Here is a 24,149-nt window from a genome sequence, read left to right on the forward strand (position 1 = left end):
AGGACTAAGTATGATATCAAAACAAAGGGAAAATATATAAAAACAAAGGGAAAATGTAGGAGTAAACCATGTAATATGAAAAGGGAAACACAGCTCCACTTCCTGTACCACAAAGCATGAAAACCTGACCAATGCTAATAGATTCTCTACTTTTATTTTACCTTCAAATTATTTGAATTGCCTACTTTTTATGTGACTCACCTCCCTCTTCTAATTTAAAAATGACCTACTGGTGTATTTCCCCCCATTTTTCTACTTCTTATCTAGACAGAATAAAGACTAAATAAATAATTGAAGATTAAGTAACATATAGAGATTTAATCACACTCTAATAACACAATAATAATTTGGTTCTGTTCATACCAAGCCCAGTACACAATACACTTTTGATAATAAAGTTATCTGAATAAGAACTTAATTTTGAACTTCTATAACACTATTTTTATACCTCTTAGGATACATATCACTGTGAATAAATTTAAGTTACTTCAGGGCTAAGTCTTTGTTTTACTTCCCTGGATATTGACACATTAAAGGAAAAGTTAAACAAGATCTTGATGATCAAGAGGTCATTTCTTCCTTGATTCAAGCAGCTGTCACCCGAAGCTGTAGCAAACACGTACATACTTTATATATGACAAGACTCTTACCGTGATACATATCCAGAATTTTTTATGTCATTCCAGCTACTGTCCTTAGCTTCTCCATTGACAGAATCATATTTACTTTCAGTTTGGCACTGAGTTTCAGATTCCTTCCTTTGCTAACAAGGTGGGGGAAAAAAAATCACTATCAAAACTGAACTGCAGTTAGCTAACAATCTTAAGCTATAAAATAACATTTAAAAAATAAATAACAGGGACAAAAAGAAAAGTATTATAAGCACACAGAATACAGCATTTCCCTTGTCAGTGAGAAGTGAAATGGGAGGGTAAAGGCCAGACGGGAAGAGGTTGAGAAGAGAGGGTGGTAAGTCGGGAGAGATGAGAGGATGGGTAACACTGACTTCATGGTGAAACTTAAGTAAACGTCCCCTTAGCCCCCACCACACACACTATTCTCCCAACACTCTGAAATACATTAGATTCTGAAAAATGTCTTACTCTGTGAGGATGAGGATGGAAAAGTCTACGCACAATAAAAGTTGTTGCTATGATACAAAACAGAATAGTTCCAACTATTTCTTTCCACCAGTGTAAGAGGAGGACAGGATCCTTTTTGCGAATGTTCTTGCTGTAATTTGGGTTATCGAGGAATCGGACTGTGATCTGTGTGCTCCGTTTGCTCCTCTCCCTCTTGTAATATGGTAGATAATAACCATTATCTTCAAAAACAAACATAAAAATACATATAAAAACAAAAAACAAACACAAAAACATAAAAGATTATTTTTTAAAAAAGATAAACCAATACACAGTCTCCTTTGGTTGTTAAAAATTATCTGTTTTCCCGTCACTTCTATTACTAATTCCTTTTATTAAAGTTTCATCTCTTCCTTAGCACTTTTCAATAGCCTCATTACCCTACTTTTTCTTTTTTCCTACACAAACATATTTTCCTTTATCCCATAGCATCATAAATTTTTTTTTGTACTAATTAATAAGACTAGCAAAAAACCTTAAGGGCCACCTTATTTGTTACCTCATTAATAATCCAGTTCTTTAAATGCAAGAAAGAATTAGTACTCAATCTTTCTTCAAGGTTTTTAAGCTTTACTCTCATTAGGCATTAATGATATACAAATTTTACCATAAATTATTCTTTGCAAACTCAGAAGAAAACTGCTCTAACAGTCTCCTTGGCTCATTTTAAGCTGTCAAAAGGAGGCTGTCCTAGAAAGCAGCCTGACTGTTTGGCTTCTATTTTGTAGTACCTGGACAGACTACATAATTCTCTCTTGTCGTGTATTTGGATCAGCATCAGATAAAGACTGTTGCTTCTAGGTCAGAATCCTGTGTTTCTGTCAATTTAAAAATTTTACAATAACTTCCCATTACTGGCATCTAACGTGAACTCTTAAGGAGTCTCTTTTTGTCTAATGCAGACTGATAATTTTTTTTTATATCTAACTATTCAAAGTCCTTCCATGGCTGAATGCATCCTAACCTTAAATACCCTGGAATGTATTTCCGGTCAAATTTCACCTACTCTTGACTTTTGCACTAATTTCTCTTGTTGGAGGACAAAATTAAAACCCCCTCATTTTATAGTGTTTTCATTTAGCATTATAGGAAACACCTATTTTCTTCATTACTCAGGCTGATATTATACAGATTACATAAGACAGGCTGATAACTAAATGAAAGCTAATCACAAGAATTAATGCTTACTGAACACTTACTATTTGCCAGACACAGATTATACGTACATTATCTCATTTAGAAGTTATAGCAATCGAATAAGTAAATATCAGGATTACTATCCTTGCTTTACAGATGAAGGAACCACGAGGCAGTAAGTTAGTGTGCCCAACCTAGTATGTGGCAAAACTGGGACTTGAACCCTGGCACTCTAACTCTGGAACTTATACCTTTGGCCACCATTCATACCATTCCTCCGAGGATATTTTCGACCTTCCAAATGACTACCGTTCATTTGAATTCTACTAATTAATTTCAAATTAATAAATAAACTAAGAGGAAAAATGAAACTCAGCATTTTCAATGCAAGCTTCATCACACTTACCATATGGGTACTGCAAGATTGAAAGTGCGCCATTACTGTACTCTTCATGAGAAAACTTATCGTTACTAAGACATTTGTCAAATTCATCAGACCCTACCAAGACAGGAGTTCTGGAAGGAGAATCTAAAAGAAAATGGTAAAATCTTAACTGTTAAAACTTCAGTGAAAATGTAGGTACTTATAATTCATTCAAAAAAACAGGTTTTCAATCACAGTTCTGTTCAAATATGTTAAGTAAATGGCTCAAGGTTCCTTCCCCTTGAAAAGCAATCTTTTAGTGGGTTAAAGCCTCTGCCTTTGGCTCAGGTCATGATCCCAGGGTTCTGGATTGGAGCCCTGCATCAGGCTCCCTGCTGAGCAGAGAGCCTGCTTCCTCCTCTCTCTCTGCCTGTCTCTCTGCCTACTTGTGATCTCTGTCTGTCAAATAAATAAATAAATAAAATCTTTTAAAAAAAAAAAAAAAGGCAGTCTTTTAGAGAAGATGAGTCATTTAAATAAGTAATTAAAATAGGATGTGACATATGCGATCAAAACCATATGCAAGCTATGGAAAGATAACTGAAGGAAATGGTAGCTTACTGTTTACTTCAACTCATTTAAATGTCTCAAAGCATATGATGTAATAACCAGATAATGTTTCATAAATATTCTTAAAATTTTTTTTATTGAATAACAAAGAGAGAGAGCATGTGAGCGAGTACAGGGGGTGGGGAGAGGGAGAGGGAGTGAGAGAATCTCAGGCAGGCTCCATGCCCAGCACAGAGCCCAAAGTGGGCTCAATCCCAGAACTCTGAGATCATGACCCAAGCCAAAATCAAGAGTTGGAAACTCAACCAACTGAGCCCCTAGTGCCTTTGTTTCATAAACATGAAACAGGTACCCCTGTTTCATAAATATATTTTTTTAAAGATTTTATTTATTTATTTGACAGAGAGAGAGAGCTCATAAGTAGGCAGAGAGGCAGGCAGAGAGAGAGAGAGAGGAGGAAGCAGGCTCCCTGCTGAGCAGAGAACCCTATGCAGGGATTGATCCCAGGACCCTGAGACCCATAAATTCTTAATATGTTAAGAGCTAAATGATACATAGTCATAGTCAGCGAATGGCTAAGAGTGTTTCTATGTTGTCTAGAGAAATACTTTATTAACACTGATTTCTTTAGAAGCAGCTGCTGTTTTAATGAAATCAATCTGTAAAAGATCATTCAAATTCTCCAACATCTGAAATACCTACCTAGTGTGTCAGAAAATAAAGAGTATAGAGAAGTTGTAATCTCTGTGGTATTCAATACTAGGACAAAGACAGTCAATAATACTACAAAAGTTCATAATTCACTTACGAATTAAGGGTTTCCACTTGATTGTTGGCAAAGGCATAATTGCATACTCATTATTGACAGATTCCAAGGCCTTGGGACTTGTAGGAAACTTTTCTGAAATTCTGACTGATGACTGCAGATACAACTGACCTCGGAACATTCCTGAATCAATGAGAACATTGTCAATTATATTTAGAATCAAGCACCAATTTTTTTCAAAAAGGTTCATTTTCATTTAGTACAGTTAGATTCATTCATTATTTCTTCATGTGCTTCATAAGACTTTTCAAAGAAGAATCAAGGCTCAAATACTCGAATGCAACTCAAAGGTTATTTAACAAAAATAGGAAAGGAAAGTTATACATAAGTTACAATGTTTCTCACTAAATAGTAATTGTCAATAGTTACTGGAACTTCCAGTAAGGAAGTTCAAATAAATCATTGGACACTTATAAAACTAACAGCTTAGATGAAGTAACTTTCTTTTTAAGGAAACCAAAACACCTGTAATTCCAGAGGTACTGCTAACACATCAGTTAAATACTATCACGATACATGTGTGACATGTTATTCTTCCAAATGCTTGCATTTCATTGAGATTGAGGAGTGGGTAGCACACTGACAGAGCTTAAAAGAATTTTATGAGTATCTGACCACCAACACTAGTGCAAATAATGAGACTCAAAAGTTTTGCAAATTTTATTTTGTAAAGGCCTCCAATTGCCCAAGCACACAAGAAGTTTGTTACTATTTTTCAGATAAGTTGTAAAGACACACAGGAAAAAAAACCCCATAATCTTTAAGCGGGGGCAAATTGATGTAGATGCAAATACAAACGTAGAAAGTTTTAGAATCTGAGGATATATGAGTAATTCACAGCATGTTGTATCATGGAAACATTTCTAAGACTTTCTAATAGGGTCTTAGAGGAAAAGAATATACCAGAGTAATTCAAAGTTTCAGAATTGGATAAATGGAAAAAACCCAGTAGGTATGGAAATCAAAGTATAAATCTTAAGGGCAATCTAAGCCAGGGAATGTATTTAGGAATTTAAACTGCTATAGGCATACTTGAGGTAGAAAAGAACAACGCAGGAGTAAAATTAAGTGTCATTAAGTCCTATCACTACATAAGAGACATCTACTCACCCAGGTAAACGCTGTTTTCTGTGGCTCCTCGAGCAGCTTCTACAATGTCTTCTTCATCTTCTAAAACTTCATTGTTAGATGCATAACTTGTATCATCAAAAAGACTGATGGGAATGACTTTTCCATCCTTAACCAACCAAGCAGATGCAATGGGAGTACAAAACTAAACAAAAATAGAAAAGAAATTTTACATTATTTCAAGCAGTATTTATGTAGTTCAACTCCTAAAATGGCATTTAAAAACCACAAATTTTAAAATTTTTTCCAGATTTCCCATGTATAACTAATAAATAAAAATGTATATATTTACAGTATACAATGCCACATTTTGACATATGTATACATTATGAAATGATTAGCACAATCAAGCACCTAGGTGGCTCAGTCAGTTAAGTATCTGCCTTTGGCTCACATCATAATCCCAGGGCCCTGGGATCGAGCCTTGCACTGGGCTTCTTGCTCAGCAGGGAGCCTGCTTCTCCCTCTCCCTCTGCCTGCCTCTCTGCCTACTTGTGCTCTCTCTCTCTCTCTACTTGTGCTCTCTCTCTCTCTCTCTCTGTCAAATAAAATCTTAAAAAACAAATCTACCCTCTTCATTTCACAATGTATATGCATATCAAATTCTCATCTATACACCTCAGCTGGTCTAAGTGTCTGTCCAACTCTTGATCTCAGCTTAGGTCCTGATATTGGAATCGTGAGTTCAAGCCCTGCATTGAGATCTACTCTAAGCAAATTTCAAATATATAATATAGTATTATTAACTATAGTCACCACACTGTACATTACATCTCCAGAACTTATTCATCATGCATAACTGAAATCTTGTACCCTTTGACCAATATCTCTCCATTTCTCCTATCACCACCCCCTCCAGCCCTTGGCAACTACCATTCTACTCTCTGTTCTGTGAGTTCAACTTTTTAAAATTCCATGAGTAAGTAAGATCATGCACTATTTATCCTTCTATGCCTGGCTTATTTTCACTTAGCATAACATCCTCCAGGTTCATCCATGTTTTGCAAATGACAGCATTTCCCTCTTCCAGGCTGGATAATATTCTACTGTGTACATATACACACCCCATTTTCTTTATCCATTCATTTACTGATGGACACCTGGGCTCCTTCTATATCTTGGCTACTGTGAACAGCAAAGCACTGAACATGGCAGTACAGATATCTCCTTAAGATACCGATCTGACTCCCTTTGACTATCTTCCCAGAAACAGGATGGCTGGATCATAGGGTAGCTCTCTTTTCAATTTTTTGAAAGCACTCTTCACCCCAGTGGCTGCACCACTTCACACCCCCAACAGCAGGGCACAGAGATACAAACATCCTCACCAGCACTTGTCTTCTGTGGTCTTTTTCAGAAGAGTCATTCTAATACATGTGACTTCTTTAAAGTGCTTCTTAAAGCATAGAGAATGGGCTAAGAATCCAAAATGACAGTTTTTTCCCTCTACCCACCTCTACCCAAAAAGTCTGGTCAAATTGGGAAAGGAAAAAATGTATTTACAGATGTTCAGTGGTCTCTAGTACCTGGTATTCCCATTCCAGATGTCCTCCCTTCTTGTTAAATGCCATAACCTTCCAGTCAGCAACTGAGACCTTTATCACTGTGTCCATCATGGCGGCTTCCTGGTCTTCCACATCTGAAATAATTTTAGACCCTTCTTTGTTCCCACTGGGCTTTAGGGTACTTTCAATAAATCCGGCTCTAGTTTCCATGTCTGGAATATACCGAAGTTCAAAGTGGCCAACACTGAAATTCCACCTTAAATTTACAAAAGTTTATTTTAGAAATTTACACTTAAGTAAATGGACCAAATAATACAGAACAGTTCTACATTCAAGAAGCGAACACTAAAACGTTGCCATGAGAAAAAGAAAAACTCAACAGCATTTTCTGAATTGTTCTGCTGGTTTTTGCCACAAGAGGGCATCACTTCGTTCTGATCCTTTAGAAACAATGTTTCTAAGTTACAAACCAAAAATGGCTGTGGGACACCTCAAAAATTAACAAATCACATTTCCAAATCAGAATGATTTTTTCCAGACACACCAAAGTCACCTTAAAATGAGGGTAGCAGCAGTCTGCTTTCTTTTTTTTTTTTTTTTTTTTTTAAAGATTTTATTTATTTATTTGACAGACAGAGATCACAAGCAGGCAGAGAGGCAGGCAGAGAGAGAGAGAGAGAGGAGGGAGCAGGCTCCCTGCTGAGCAGAGAGCCCGATGCGGGACTCGATCCCAGGACCCTGAGATCATGACCTGAGCCGAAGGCAGCGGCCCAACCCACTGAGCCACCCAGGCGCCCAGCAGTCTGCTTTCTTTACTAAAGTTGTGCACATTTCATTCAAGTGCAAAGAAATTAATACATTCCAATAAACCAAATACACAGCAAGTTGAATGCATCGATTTTGTATTTATATGAAAACATAGCCCTGAAAGGCAATATTACCCAGTGCACCAAGCCTGAAGGTCATACCACCTCAGTTTCAATCTGAGATCTCTCCTGAGATCTGGCAAGTCATCGAACCTTTCTTGTGTTTCAGTGTCCTCATTCATAAAGTGGCAGTAATAAGGTTTCCACTATAATCAATATACAGAAAAATCTCTTAACCAATGACAATATAATAACCTGTCATTTAGATATAAAATGGCTTAATAATCCTGACATCTATTTAAAAAATATACTTAAGGAACACTGATCTTAGACCCTAGACTCTTCCCATTCTGGTGATTCAAAATTCTGTTAAGCTGGACATGTGTTTCTATTGGTGGCTGGACACCTAGCAGGCACTCAAATACTTAAGGAAACAAAACCCAATCAGGATAAAGAAGGTCAGGTTGCCAGCAGATGCAAAGCCCTATTCACAGTCCAGTGAACATAGAAATATTTTCTTAACTGAGTTTGAGAAAACAGGAAAGGAAACTGAATTATATTGCATCAGACTAGACAAAAATCTGAAAGTTTGGTTCACTTTCAAAAGATAGAAAGATGAGATCTCAAATGATTTTTACTACAGCAAGTTAAAATTTAAAAAAGTTAAAAAAAAAATCCAGCATGTGATTTACGACCAGCACTTGTTATCTAATCATATTGCTTTTTAATCACATATTTAAATGTAAAAATTACATAAAGAATTCATTATTTGAAAAGGGAAACAAAAAGGTACTTGACCAAACTGAAATGCGTTCTAAAAATGGGGTTGTCAAACACACTGTGAAACTACTTACTAGACGGAACTACAGAGTTAGAGACCCACGTTGAAATAAAGCACATTAACTTTGTCTTAAGAGTGCTCTGCATTCAAAGAACTTTGATCAGTGAAGCTGTCACTGTATGGGCCTCACCTGGTTACTGCCTCCAGAGCTTAGAGTGAGAGTTTCAACTCGGAATATGTTAATAATCATGAGACCATTTTTAATTTAAGGCCTACATTTCTCTTAAAAGAGTATGTTTTAAGGACATGAACAGAGTTCAGGAAATCTCCATAAAGAAAAATCGGATAAATCTGGGGCTTGCTTAACTTGTAATTATCAACAGGAACGTTCTCTGAACACATACTTCTCATTGCCACTGCGAGGTCCGACAGCTCTGACAGTTTTCTGGGAGCGTTGCAGAAGAAGGATGTCTTCTTGTTCCATATCATCATTATCCCATTGGCGACAACCCAAAGCTGAACAGATGTACCTCACCTGAAAAAGACAGAAATAAATTTTGTGAAAAATATAAGTTACAGGAGATCAGAGACATTAAAAGAATCAAGAATCTCTAAGAAATACCCAAGTATTAAGAAGCATCAGTTAGACTACCAACTCCTAAAATGAGTTACTTAGAACCATAAAGGAAACAAGAAATATTTAGTTCAGAGAATGACTTTAAGGATTTAGATAATTTTAGTTTTATTTGGGGCATTTCTATGGAATACATGAAAAGAACAGAACCAGTTGTGATCTCCTAGCAATAATATCATTAATAAAACTCCAGGTGAGTTAAAAAAAATCAGCCTCAGAGTTTTCATTTGATGGAAGTATTAGGTTGTTTAAAGACTTAAACTTTACCAAACAGATATTGTATTTAAAAGTGCCTACTTCAAATCTTCATTAGAGAGAAAAAGGAATCTTCACATGATCTGAACTAAAATCCTCCCAGAAAACAGCACACCTGCTAGACTACCAGAAATTTGTAGCAGCACATCAAATCAGAGAACCAGATGATTGGGTTCAATCCCACTGTTTTACAAATGAGAATACTGAAGGCAACAGAGGATCCCAAGGCCTCCTCAGTACAACGCTGATGTGGGGAGTGGGGAAGGCAGAAAAGTGTCAGCAAGAGCAAGGAGGGGCTATGGGCCTAACACTTAGATAAGGAATCACTAATGTTCGAAAAACTCAAGGGTCAAAAGTCATTTTTCTACTCTTCCCTGCTTTAGTCTTGTCTATATATAAAATATTCACATATCAAAGTTAAGGGATTAAAAAAGATTTTTACTTTTCTTCAAAGGATGTTTTTAGTTATTCCTAATAAGAGATCTATAGTATAAGACCCAATCTTAGAAGCAGATTATGATTGTATCCTAAAAACTAACGTTAGAGAAAATCTAGGTCTTGATAGTATAACTTTATCATCAGACAGACCTAAGTCAAATTTAACCTCAGACATTTCTGAACTTTTTAGTCTCAGTTTTCTCATCTGTAAAATGAGTACAACTTTCCTCTTGGATTAGAAGATCAAACTAGATAAATTGGTAGCTATTATTCTTATCAGGATCATTAATATTTGGAGGAGTCCTCATCTGTCCAAATGGAGACAAAAATGTATGACCTTTAAGAATATTGTAAAGATTTCAAAATAATGTATGTAAAATGCAACTGACACACACTAGACATTATTTATTAATTCTCTTCCTCCTGCTATTCCTGTTCATTCTGTTGTCTTGGATACATTTAGCTTCCTTAATAATATTTTGCTCTTTCTACTTTGCAGTGTTTTTATTAAAACAAATGATATCCTTGGGGAACAAATAATTATTAACCTCAACCAGTAATAGTATAGCTTAATACATTATTTCTTCTATCCCTATTTATCTGATTTCTCCTCAAATAATTCAACATTTTCACTCACCTTTCCACTGTATGCGCTGAGTCCATATGTCGTGAGAGACTTTCCTCCAACCAAAACAACATCATCTCCAAATTTATAAGAAGATTCAAGAAGTGATTCAACTGTAAAAGGAACTGTTTCCATGCTCTCACGGTCCCGGTCCCATTGGAAGAGGTCTCCATCCAGAGAAGGAATGATCATCTTATTCCCAAATACCTAAAACAAAATCTAACTTTTAAAGGCATAATAACTTTGAGCCTGACTTTCTCTGGTCTCCTTCAACAGTATGGGAGTTGGGGTGGTTCATCAACTAAAATACAATTTGAAACAATAGCCAGTCTCTCCTGGGACCTACTAGAATACTAGAATACTCTAGTATTCTCAAACTCTGCTTGCTATGGGTGTCCCATAATGGTAAGCGAGCTGCCAAAAGGAAGTTTTGTGATCAAGTGAGTTCAAGAAGGGGTTATTACAGGAGTTCTTGTAGCAGTTAAGATGCTAACGTATGGGGCACCTGAGTGGCTCAGTTGGTTAGGTCCTGCGGAGAAAGTAACATCTGAGCAAACCCTTAACTTGGGGGAGTTAACCATATCTGGGAAAGAGCCTCTGTGAAGACTTTAAGGTGCAAGACAGTTCTTCACATTGGAGGAAGCACAAGGAGAGGGAACAAGGCTATGGGGCAAGGGTGGAGGCATGGAGAGCAAGAGATGATGATTGCTCCAATTCAGGCAATAGCTGTTGCAGGCAGTCAGATTTGGGATATAACAGGAAGGCAAAGCCAACAGGATTTCATGGAGGAGTCCCTGTATAGTATAAGCAAAAGCACAGAGTTCAGGAAAACTCTAAAAAGTTTTTGGCCCTGAACATCTTGTTTCTTGAGAAAGAGTTATTAGTACATGGCTTTGTAACATTGACCTTTTGGCATTTAAAAATACATACATCTTGATTTACTTCAGCTAATGACACAACTATTTCCCTGACCAGGCTCAGAACTTTGGAAAAAAGAAATATAAAGAAGTATGAGTTTAATAAACAAACAAACAAACAAAAAACCCCCCCAAAACAAGGGGCACCTGGGTGCTCAGTCAGTTAAATGTCTGACTCTTGATTTTGGCTCAGGTCATGATGTCAGGGTTGTGAGATTGAGCCCTATGTCCAGCTCTGGGCTCAGCAGGGAGTCTGCTTGAGGTTCTCTCCCTCACTTTCTGCCCCCCTCAAAATAAATAAATGTTAAAAAGAAAAAGTCCAAAAATGATCTTAACTTTTTTACAGTAAAATTTCTCTATGTACTTCTTTGTTTCTCAAGTAGAATCCTATCTTCAAAGGGATACTTACCTGAAAATGCCCATATAGTCACTACAAGTGCTTACACATCCTCCCTTCCCTCTAGCTTGGCCCCACACCTCGGGATTCTCACTGGCTGGCAAAAAACCACTCCTCTCATCCACTTCTTTCATCTTCTAGTTCAAATCCCTGTACCTCCTGCCTGAAATATTATAATAGCCTCTTTACAGTTCTAAACTGGCAGTTTCCTCAATCTAAACTCTACGGTATCTTCTAGATTAATCTCTGAGTCAGAGTTAAGCTTGTTATGACATTATTCAAAAGACTTCAACAGTTCTCCATTATCTTCTTATTAAAGACCCCAAATCCCAAGTCTGATATTTTCAAAGTCCTCTAAACATGACCTCAAACAACCTTTTCTTCCTTGTCTTCCACTTTTCCCCAAATGGGCAGAAATCAGGTCTCACCTCTTAGGCGTGATATTTAATATAATATTACTATTATTGTTCATTGATGTCATTGTCAATGTCACCTCTTCTCCCTGGAACACCCTCTGGTACCAACACTGCCCACTGAAATCCCAGCTGGCCTTCAAGTTAGCCTCACTTACACTTTTGCTTTCAAGTCTAAGAAAATTTTTAGCAGCATAAGGTTGCTGACAAAGATCTTCCAGTTCCTTAACACTGTACTTACTGCTGTAACTATAAACTGAGATAGCATTACGTTCTCAAAAATTGTTTACTGTGCCTCTACAGTGCCTTTCTACAGTTTTTATACCATGGCTATAAAAGCAATGCACCCAAACTTAGTGCCCACATTTTGTTTTCCAATTCCACTGCCCACTGAAGGAAACAAGGCTCCTCACAGAAATGTCTGATTCCAGGGCTGGGGCATGAGAGGGAAAAGATGAGACTTCAACATCTTATTATTCTAGAGATTAAGGATGTGCACAATAAAGAAGCAAAGGGACACCTGGGTGGCTCAGTTGGTTAAATGTCAGTCTTTAGCTCAGGTCAGGATCTCAGGATCCTGGGACAGAGTCCCACATCAGGTTCCTTGCTCAGCAGAGAGACTGCTTCATCCTCTGCCTGCCACTACCCCAGCTTGTGCTCTCTCTGAAAAATAAATAAATAGGGGCGACTGGGTGGCTCAGTGGGTTAAGCCTCTGCCTTTGGCTCAGGTCATGATCTCAGTTCTGGGATTGAGCCAACATCAGGCTTTCTGCTCAGCAGGGAGCATGCTTCCCCCTTTCTCTCTGCCGGACTCTCTGCCTACTTGTGAGTTCTCTCTGTCAAATAAATAAATAAAATCTTTAAAAAATAAAAAATAAAAAAAAAGGAAAAAGGAAAAGAAAATATAAAATCTTACAAAAAAAAAAAAAAAGATAGAAGTGCACCACTGACCAAATCTGGAACAACTTAAGTACCAAAATAATAAATTACTGAATTATAAAGTACTAAGGGCCTACTTATAATAAATTGATAAACAAAACATGGCGGAGAAGGGAGGGCTCTTAACTGCAATTAAATGCCTTTAAATATGAAGGGAGGGACGAAGTTGGAAAAATCAAAAATTTGCAAACATTGTAGTAAACACTGCAAGCAAAAATCAGCAATGGTGTTAAATCTAGGAAGGTGGAAAATTTGATGAGGAGTAGGATAACTACACGGTCTTAAAGCATCTGCCCATGGACTGCTTATTAGTTAGACGAAACTAAAAACAGAAACAAACAACAAAAAAACCTAGTAATTATACAGTGGAGAATTTAGATAATACCCTGACCAGATGCTCAAAATCAACATCATCAAAGAGTGACAGATGTGATACCCTGACAGAGGGTACTTCCCCTGTGTAGGATTCTATGCTAAGAATTAACAATCTAGATCTAATCACCAGGGAACACTGGATAAGCACACAATGAAATTTCTTTTTCCTTTTTCTTTTTTTTTTTGTGAGAGGGAGTGCATGTGGGAATGTGCATGCATACATGTGGGGGGGGTGGCGGGGGGCCGTGGGCAGAGGGAAAGGGAGAGAATCTTCAGTAGACTCCATGCCCAGCTCTGAGCCTATCATGGGGCTTGAATTCACGACTCTGAGATCACAACCTGAGCTGAAAGCAAGAGTTGGACATTTAATCTACTGAGTCACCGAAATGAAGAAATTTCCTTTTCTTTTTAACAAAAGAGTAGAGAGACTGTATTCTTCAGAATGTCAATATCATGAAAGAAAAAGTCTGTGGGTAAATCTAGATTAAAAGAGTCTAACAAGACAAATAAATATACTACCTGACTCCAGACCAGAAGGTGTACTGGACGTTAAGGACACTACAAAAGATATTACGGTGTCCTTTAGGGATATTGTGGGTTTGGTTCCACCTCAATAAAATGAGTCAAATGAATTTTTGGTTTCTCAGTGCCTGTAAAAGTTATGTTTATGCTATACTGTAGTCTATTAAATGTGTGCTAGCATTCTGTCTACCAAATTCTGTCTACCAAATCATGTACACAGCTGAATTAAAAAATACTTTTTTTAGTCTATTAAACGTGTGCTAGCATTCTGTCTACCAAATTCTGTCTAACAAATCATGTAAATTAAAAAATACTTTTTTGTTAAAAAAAATGCCAACCATCATCTGAGCTTTCAGTTAGTCACAATCACTGATCACAGATCACCATAACAAATATAATGAAAAAGTCTGAAATACTGTGAGAATTACTGGTGGTGACACACAGACGTGAAGTGAGCAAATGCTGTTGGAAAAATGGTGCTGACAGACTTGCTTGATGCAGGGTTGTCACAAACCCTCAATCTGTAAAAATGCAGTATCTGCAAAATATATCTTGTACGAGATAAACTCACAAAATGCAAAATGGATGGCAGATTAAAGTACCAATATAAATTTATGAAGTTGACAACTATGCTGTGATTATGTTAAGAGAATATCTCTGTTAGGAATAGATACTGAAGTATTTGAGAGTAAAGGACCCCAATGGATGGATAGCTGATTTATCTCCAAATGTTTTAGGGGAAAAAATTGCGTAGGAGAGGCTATGGGAAAGAAAAAGTAAGAAAGAGAGACAACTCAAAAGATAAAGCAAACAAGGTTTGGGGTAGGTAAACCTCAGTATAAAATGATTGATCCCTTTTTTGGGGGGGGTATCATTTTTACTTGTGTAACTTTTTGTAGTTTGAAATTATTTCCAAATAAAAGGTTGAAAAGAAAAGGATGGTACTCAAGAGCCATACAAGAGCTCTGTAATTAAACTCAGAAGGCTATATTATGAAAACAAACGTTCATCATAATTCTGGGTATTTGAAGATCACTATTGCTCTTTACTGAAAAAAACATCGGGGGCATCTGGGTGGCTCAGTGAGTTAAAGCCTCTGCCTTTGGCTCAGTTCATGATCCCAGGGTCCTAGGATCGAGCCCCACATCAGGCTCTCTGCTTGGCAGGGAGCCTGCTTCCCTTCCTCTCTCTCTGCCTGCCTTTCTGCCTACTTGTGATCTCTGTCTGTCAATTAAATAAAATAAAAATCTTTAAAAATTTTTAATAAACTCTAAATGGGATCAATATACTGCCTCATACAGTTTTCACATTACTATCTTATTCTTTGCTTTCTTATTTTGTTTTTTAAAAATTAAAACTTTTCTTTTAATCTTTTGTAGAACGTCCATCTTGAAGCTGTCATTAAGAACCGAGTTAGGTCATTAGTATACATACCCTATGAAAACAGTATGTAGCTAATATGATCTCCCATTTTGAGTTACCTATCAGTGAGAAAATCAAGTATTTACTGCTTCCTACCCTTCATCTTATGTTAGGTATTCTTTATTTTATTCACTAGAACAGTAAATTCAAATTATGATAAAGTTAAAAAATAGGTATTTCAGTCATCTGGTCATATCAACAATAGTTCTAGTTAAGTACAAACAAGAAAAGCAGGTGTGCATCACTAAAAGAAAGAGGAAGAGGAGTCAGAGGGTCTGTAGGAAACAGATAACATTTATTTTTACTTGTTTCCTCTTCCATTAACCACCTCTTTTCTCCTAAAGCAGTAACAAACAGATCCTTAAGAAACATAATTAAGTGCTGCAAAAACCCCCAAAACTAAAAAACAAACAAAAAGCTGTCAAACTAATATGGACTACAATTCATCTCTGCTATAAGATGGATTTACATGCCTCCAAATGTAAAAGAAAACAAACTTTTGCACAGTTAAAAGTAGGGTTTAGTGCTCACTTTGGCCACACATATACTAAAAAAAAAAATTAGACACATACGTACATACATACATACAGATACGTGGTTTAAACAAGCAAGAAGATTTGACATGATGGACCATACTGAGAAAAGCTGCCTTGTTTATAAAAGTGAAACCTTCAGCAGCATCAACTCGGTGAGAAAAGTGCAAAACCCAAAGCAATAAAAAAGCCTTCTGATTTAATACTTAATTATCATGTCATATTTCTGGAGGATGATTTTAAAAGCTCACTTTGAAATTGCTGCTCTTTGCTAACTGGCTGCTGATGAGTCATCCCCAGGGCTGCTAACCTTTGCACCAATCCTGGTGAAGTCTTTCAGGCTGCATATGTGAAAGCAGATGGCGCTTTTCCTTGACAGCCTCAAGAAATGCTATATGCACTCCGTTCAGGTAGTGAGATGACATCAGCCCTCACCAGAGCATTACCTCACCCTCCCAGCACAGGAATGAGTCACTCAGAGTCAGCTGCAAATCTCTTGGTAGAAAAAAATGTAGGTTACGGTGAAGTGATGCATTTTCACATTCCACTGATTCGTCTCCGTGAGCAGCTGTTTGCTCAGATTCACTGCTCTGCCTCTCAGGCTAATTGCATGACTTGCTTCCTCTAGCAGTCATTTTTTAAAAATATAAATTCTTGTTATTTTATGGGCTTTTTTTTCCCCCTCTTCCATTTGTTTTTTCCTGTTCATAATTTTAAAATAAAAGGTTATCGCATTCGTTGGCAAACTCATGCCAAAGAGCCAATCAAGATCTTTATCTCTGCAATCGCAAAGCAGTCTGGTAAAATAATTCAATTTCTATTTCTGAACAAAACCTAAATAGCATAATGAATACCAGTGGCACATGTAATCAGGGAGCACTATTTGAAATTAGAGTGTGAAAATAAAAATCCTATTGCTAAGTGACAGAAGGAACTTCAACTGAGAAAAATGTAGGATGTGCTACTACTAAAATGAATATAATCAGCAATAAATACACAAATTCTTGTAACTGTATAAAATACATTTTTAAAATTTGGTTCTTCCTTCTTTTTCTATGTACCCTCACCCCTCATCATGGGCACATATACTTTTGGGGGTATATCCAACTTTATTTTAACTTATTCTGGACATTCTCAAACATACAAAGTATAAAGAGACAATCCCTCACGCATCTATCACTCAGTTTCAACAAGTAGCAAATTTTGCCAATTGTTTCATCTGTTCTCCATCCACCCAGGACATATATTTGTTTACTAGAATGTTTTAAAGTAAATCCCAGACATCATGCCGTTTCACCTATAAATACTTCAGGGATTCATTGCTGAGAAGTAACTACCATGTCAATATCACATCTAAAAGAACCGAGAGTAATTCCTTAAAATCATCTAATATTTATATTTCCCTGATTGTCTCAAACATATACAATTGGTTTTCTCCAACAAGGAATTCAAACTCTATGTATTAAATTTGATTCTTTTCTGCCCTTGTAGGAGCCCCTCTAACTCCCTCTTTTACGCACTGATTTGCTTGAGAAACCAGAATATTATTTATCTGCAGACTGTCCCAGAGTTTGGCTTTTGCATGTCATTTAACTTGTTCCTTTATCCTCTGTATTTTCTTGAAAGTGTGTTTTTAAACCTGGAACTTTGGTCTGATGCAGGTTTGGTTTTCTTATAAGATTACTGCATAGGTGGGACACCTGGGTGGTTCAGTCAGTTGAGCGTCTGCCTTCAGCTCAGGTCATGATCCCAGGGTACTGGGATTGAGTCCCACATCAAGCTCCTTGCTCAGCCAGGAGGCTGCTTCTCCCTCTGCCTGCTCTGCCTGCCATTCCCCCTGCTTGTGCTCTCTCTCTGACCACCCCCCCCCCAAAAAAAGACTACTTCATAGGTAGCACTATACACCTTCTGTTACATCAAAGGCCAGCAAGCTACAGCTTAGACTCCAAACCTGACCCACTGCCCGTTTTTGTAAGTAAAGCCTTATAGGGTCACGGTCATACCCATTTATTTATGTATTATCTGACTGCTTTCCCCCACAACTACATAGACCATCAGGCCCACAAAGCCCAAGATACTCACTGTCTAGCCCTTTATAGAAAAAATTTGCCAACCCCTGTGCTATGTCATATTTGTTACTATTAATCAGTAGATTTGGGGAAGTCAGCCTGATCTCTCCATTTTAAAGTGTTCCATCACCTTTTCGCCATCTGACTATCAATTGATGACCTACTATTTCAGTAAAGGAACAAAATCATGACATCTAATCCTGTATCTTCCTGCATTTATTAATGAGAGTTTTTCTATATATAAGAAGTTTCTCTCCTGTAGCCTTGGAAGCTAGATTTACATACACTATTATTTTCTCAAGGGGTGATTCAGACGTTAAATCCTTTCAAATCTAAAGAGTTGCATCCAGTGTTCCCTGACCAGGAGAGAGGGAAAAAGAGTACGCTGGTCCTGAGAGATACAAAAGCCAAGTCCCAAGTACAAGCTAAAAAGCAATAAAGTTAAAAGGGAAGAGAAGGTGAACAAAAGGGGTCATAAACAGCATATGGTAAGACTCAGACCTGTCAAGAGTACAGATAAGGAAGAAGGAACAAAGGCTATGAGAAAGGACAGGAAAAAGCTATTCTGGAATATTCACTAAAGGGGCACATCTCAAGAACTTGTCCCACCTCAAGAACTCTAAGCATCTCTAGAATAACACAAGAGTTGATGCTTCCAATGATGATCTCAAGGAATAAAAAGATAAAATTCACGAAGACTGGGAAGATGTCAAGTACAAGAAAAGCATTCCACTGGAAGTGTTAAATTGTTGACTTTTATTAGATGGAAATCCCCTTTTCTCTGAACAATTACTTTGCTGGCCATGCTAGCTGTTTTGCTAACATGGGGCTACAGCAGGCATCCAACAAATGAAATGGAGCTGTGTGCACACGGTAATGAGTGCACCTCACCCAGCTTCATTTCTGGGTCCCTGACTCTACATGTCACTTGCTGTGTGACCTTGGACAAAACCAACACTACACTATTTTATAAAACTCCCCACACTGGGGCGCCTGGGTGGCTCAGTGGGTTAAAGCCTCTGCCTTCGGCTCAGGTCGTGATCCCAGGACCCTGGGATTGAGCCCCGCATCAGGCTCTCTGCTCAGCAGGAAGCTTGCTTCCTCCATTCTCTCTCTCTGCCTGTATCTCTGCCTACTTGTGATCTCTGTCAAGTAAATAAATAAAATCTTAAAAATAAAAAACCTCCCCACATTAACTTACTGTACTTGATCCTCAAATTCAGTCTCCGTGGCTATTTTTTTAAAGATTTTATTTATTTATTTGAAACAGAGAGAGCGAGCGAGCACAAGGGGAGGGAAGGGGCAGAGGGAGAGGGAGAAGCCGACTCCCTGCTAAGCATGGAGCCTGACACGGGGCTCAATCCCAGGACCTTGAGATCAGGACCTGACCCAAAGTCAGACACTTAGGGGACTAAGCCATCCAGCTGCCCCTCCATGGCTATTTTCAAAGGTGTGTCTTTTGGTCCCCAGACAGCTGATGTTTCTTCCTCTCTGGGGATCCACAGGCCTCCTGCTTTTCTCCACTCCTATCCCTGTTGTCCCAATTCCTCCAAGGTCAGAACAGAAAGGGATTTTGACATTCTCTGGAATTAAATTAAGACCAAAGGAGGATTTAGGAGTGACTTAAGAACAGGTACAGAAAGGAAGAACAGGAGTATGTTTACATAAGGTGAGTTCTGAGTGCCTGAGAGAGCTCTCCAGGCAGAGACGTTAAGGAGGCATTTGCCTGCACAGGTCTGCAGCTAAGAGGAAAGGTCTGGGCTGGAGAGAAAAATAAGAATTGCTGCTGTCATAGGAACAGAGACACAATCTCCTTGAAAGAGAATAGGGTGAGAAGGTGACCTATACCCAAACTTCTAGAATTCTAAAATTTAAAAATTCTGGCAGAACAATGAGTCAGAGAAAAAAGTGCTTCAAGTGATCGGTTTTAGCAGAATTTTAGGAACTTTCCTATTTTCTTCCAGGTTGCCCCAACTGCTAGTTGGTGTGAATACTTTGCAAAGATTTATAAATATAAATACTTCCATAGTTAGAGATAACTGGCTTGTAATACAAATGCCTCACAAGGAAACCATCTGCTTCATCACAGTCTCATGGAAAGTCTCAAAGCAGTAAAGAATGTCAAGAAACCCTTTCCATTTTGAATGTGGAGGAATCTTTCCCACTTAAAATCTTTCATTGGTTTCCAATGGCTCAGGATAAAATCCCAAATACTCAACACAGCTTCCTAGGCCCTGTTATTAGCTGGCCCTGGCCTCCCTCAACAGGCTCATCTCTCCTACAACCCCCCAGCCTGCACGCTTGTTGCCATCCTCCGGTAATTCTCACCGCCAAGGCTTCCACGCAGGCCATTTCCTCTCCTGGAGCAGTCTTTCCCTGCTGCTCTGCCCACCTCTTGCCTGGGCAGCTCCTTCTCCTCATGGGATCTTGGTTGTAAACACTGTCTCTTCTGAGAAGGCTTCTCTGGCCTCCTATCTACATAGGCCAGGCCTCCTTGCTAAGTCTCTTCAATCCACCCACGCATGTGGCCGTTTCCACAACTACATTATTCACACTGTAATTATTCCAGCTGGCTCCACATGATGCTTCATAAGTTCCACGAGGGCAAGGATCGCCATGTGTCCTGGGCGCTGCTGTACAGTGCACAGTCCTGCCAGACTCCCACCCCACTAAAAAGGGGTTCCGTTTGGGACATCCCACTAGGGATGTCTAAGAGGCATTAAGTGCTCATGATATGCTAAGCAGCATGCGAAGTCTGCTATATACATGATGTCTTTCAGCAAATCTGGGTAAAGCACATTAAGAATTATAACTATTATTATAGAAAATGCAAATACGTAAGTACTGAAGTATTTCAAAAAGCATGAAGCACTGTTGTTCAAGATACTGAATGAAGCCACTCTGGGCAGAACACATAAGAGAGGAGAATAGAGGACAAGGGACAGGCCCAAAGCTCAAAGTCTGGCCAGCTCCAGAAGGACCCAGCAGGGAATGGTAAGCAAGTTGAACCTTATTTTAAATGTAATAGGGAGGCTTCAGGCAGAGGAGAAACAGGTTGATGTAGTCTTTTAACGGCATTCAGATGGCAGCATGGAGACTGCTGAGAGCAGACAACAGAGGAAACAGGGGAGCAATTGGGAGGCCTGTGCAGTGGTCCAAGGGAGGTGGTGGGGGCTTGCATCATGAGGAGCCATGGTGCTGAAGAGAGTAAATGGGTCAATGGAATGTTTTGGAGGGAGAGCAAAGGGACTTGTTAATGGAGCAAGTCTGGAAGACAATGAAATGAAAGGAACTCAAGGATGACTTGTAGGTTTCACCTAAGCCACAGGGAAGACTGAGGTTGAGGTTGCAAATACTGATTTGATGTGACTTTTAAACCTTCCTCTACATAGAGATGTAAAGTCAGCCATCAGCTCTATCAGCAGAGATGTATCTGGGGTATCAACAGCACACAGGTTCTGTTTAATTCCAAGAGCCCAGAGATCATAATTTATTAACCAGTATCCTTTTGAAATACAAAAAATGTTCATAAAATAGTGTTATTCATGATTTTAAAATTTAGAAACAACCTACAACCAACAACATTTTAAGGAACATACAAGTTGTTTCTAAATTTTAAAATTATGAATACTCTATGATGAACATCTTTTATATTCCAGGTTCTTCTTTAGGAAAGACTGCCAGAAAAGGAACTCCTGGGAATTTCCCCCCAATGTATGGATTTCTTTTTAATTGTAATTTGAAATAATTTTAGATTGAGAGAAAAGTTGCAAATTAGTACAAAGAGTTTCTATAAACCTTTCATCTAGCTTCCCCTAATGTTACCATCTTGAAACTTAGAAATTGGAAGAATGTCATTAATAAATTATAGACTGTATTTAAATTTCACGAGTATTTTCACTAATGTCCTTTTTCTGGTCCAGGATCCAGTCTAGGGTTACATACTGTATTTTCATATTTTTCTGTTTCCTACAATCTGTAACAGTTCCTTAGTCCTGCTGTTGTTCAAAGCCTTAGACCTTAAGGCTTTTGAAGAGCACCAGTCAGGTGTTTTGTAGAATGTCTCTAAATGTGATTTTGCCCAATGGTTTTTCGTGATTAGATTGAAGTTATGCATTTTTGGCAAGAAAACTATAGGAGTGATGTTGTACCCTTCTCACTGCATTAGGAGGCTCCTTCTCACTGCATTAGGAGGCTCCTAAGGATGGTAAGTCTTCTTTTCGTTGATGTTAACCTTCATCACTTCGTTAAGGAGATGTCTGGTATCTGCTGGGTTTCCCCACTGTACAATTCCTTTTTTTCCCTTGTAAAGAATAAATATTTGAATGATGGGAGATTTTTTAAGACTATGCAAAAAAAAAAAAGCATGAAGCATCAGAAAGAGGACAGGGACTTGTCCAAAGATCTAGGTTTGAGTCTTGGCTTTATCATATTGGACAGATCTCTGACCCATTTTGAGCTCTAATTTTATCATCTGAAAAACAGGAGCTAATAAGAATATTTATTTTATGGGGCACCTGGGTGGCTCAGTAGATTAAGTGACTGACTTTTGATTTCAACTCAGGTCATGATCTGAGTCTTGAGATTAAGCACTGAGTTGGGCTCCACGCAGGGCGTGAAGCTTGCTTAGGATCCGCAACCCCCCTTCACATGCACGCTCTCTCTAAAATAACATTTAAAAAGAATATTTTACAAGGTTATGTAAAGATTAAATAAGAATGGCTTTGGTATCACTTTATACACTATAAAATAATAATAAAAAAAGTTGTTATGTATATGTAATGTTACTCTGAATCTCTAACATAATTCATGTGTATATGCATATATATGTATACTTATTAAAGAAAAAAATGTTTGAAACAAAATATAAACTCTTCATTTGAGTAGTTATGAATTCATCATGAACCTTCCTTTATTCTCTACAAGGTAACTTCAGAAAGTAACTATGGTTCATGATCACCAAATTTCAAAAATTGCAAAAAAGCTTTTAGCATTTAAATAGCTTCTCCAAAAGTAAACTCAAGGAGAAAGCAGAAAGCTTAACTATGCCATATCAATTATTTCTTTCCCAACCCTGGATTTACAACACCCCTTTTAAAAAAAAACAAAGCCTCAAAGGTAAATAAAGAGGAATTCAATGTAAGGATTAAATACACCAAACTGTACCAGTCTTGATTTACCAGAAATCTCTATCAATCCTAAAATGCTCCTTTATCACGTAGAAGTTCTAAAGGATTGTAAACTACTTTATTTATCACAAAGATGAACAATATTAAAGTTAACAGGCATATTTTTGTATATGTTGTTTCCTTAAAAATGATACACTGTGTATTCAACATAAAATGGTTAACTTTTAATAAACAAAAACCAGTAAGTAACTAGATGACTAGATGCCAGAATTGACTTCTGTGACTTTCTTTTTTTTTTTAAAGATTTTATTTGTTTATTTGACAGACAGAGATTACACGTAGACAGAGAGGCAGGCAGAGAGAGAGAGAGGGAAGCAGGCTCCCTGCTGAGCAGAGAGCCCGATGCGGGACTCGATCCCAGGACCCCGGGATCATGACCTGAGCCGAAGGCAGCGGCTTAACCCACTGAGCCACCCAGGCACCCGACTTCTGTGACTTTCAAAGAAAAAAAAATGTTCTAGCACTGTACTAAGGAAATACTTTTTTTATTTCCCAGAAAACCTTGAAATTATCATGATAGGGAGAATAAAGAAAGCTTTTCTGCTGAAAGTAAAGTGTTCCTGGGAATCATACTTCACAAACTAAGGAAGAGGGCACGGTTATCAACTACTAGATGATCTAACGTGAGGGATTATGAGGTCCTTAGGTAGATCTGGGTATTAGAGAAGGCATCCCACGTGATGTGCTTAAGAGGAAATGTAGACTTTTTTTTTCTTAAAAAGGAAATGCTGAAGAAAAAACAAATCCTGAAGCCTTTTGGTTATTTCTTGTCATCAAAGATTGTGAATTAACACCCAGAGCAGTGAGATGCCAAGGAGATAATGACTATTTCATTCATTCTTTTTTTTTTTTTTTTTAATCAAAGATCTTATTTATTTATTTATTTGAGAGAGAGAGAGAGCGAGCAGGGGGAGTGGGAGAGACAGAAGCAGGCTTCCTGCAGAGTAGGGAGCCCGATCCCAGGACCCTGGGATCATGACCTGAGCCCATGGGCAGATGATTAACGACTGAGCCACCCAGGCACCCCTGAGCCACCCAGGTGCCCCTATTTCATTCTTTCTTTCCTCAAACTACATTCAACCTATAGAACAAAATACCTCAA

At 38.0% G+C, this 24,149-nt stretch overlaps 1 protein-coding gene across 2 annotated transcripts in view; it reads right to left on the reverse strand.

The window, feature by feature from the left end:
• Positions 1 to 24,149, reverse strand: part of EIF2AK3 (eukaryotic translation initiation factor 2 alpha kinase 3) — a 66,103-nt gene that overhangs the window by 22,372 nt on the left and 19,582 nt on the right. Inside the window, exons 3-10 of one of the 2 annotated variants that reach the window (XM_004742382.3) lie at positions 10,284 to 10,478; positions 8,724 to 8,854; positions 6,694 to 6,928; positions 5,150 to 5,312; positions 4,022 to 4,162; positions 2,686 to 2,808; positions 1,104 to 1,324; positions 651 to 763 (exon numbers count right to left, since the gene is read on the reverse strand). In XM_004742382.3, the coding sequence (XP_004742439.2) occupies positions 651 to 763; positions 1,104 to 1,324; positions 2,686 to 2,808; positions 4,022 to 4,162; positions 5,150 to 5,312; positions 6,694 to 6,928; positions 8,724 to 8,854; positions 10,284 to 10,463 (1,307 nt within the window). In that variant the 5' untranslated portion in view covers positions 10,464 to 10,478. Of the gene's footprint in view, positions 1 to 650; positions 764 to 1,103; positions 1,325 to 2,685; positions 2,809 to 4,021; positions 4,163 to 5,149; positions 5,313 to 6,693; positions 6,929 to 7,613; positions 7,745 to 8,723; positions 8,855 to 10,283; positions 10,479 to 24,149 lie in introns of those variants that run through there. The other variant, XM_045079125.1, reaches the window with a different exon arrangement.

Source organism: Mustela putorius, unplaced genomic scaffold (genome assembly GCF_011764305.1).
Source record: "Mustela putorius furo isolate JIRA1106 unplaced genomic scaffold, ASM1176430v1.1 tig00000281_pilon_pilon_pilon, whole genome shotgun sequence".
Taxonomy (NCBI): Eukaryota; Metazoa; Chordata; class Mammalia; order Carnivora; family Mustelidae; genus Mustela; species Mustela putorius.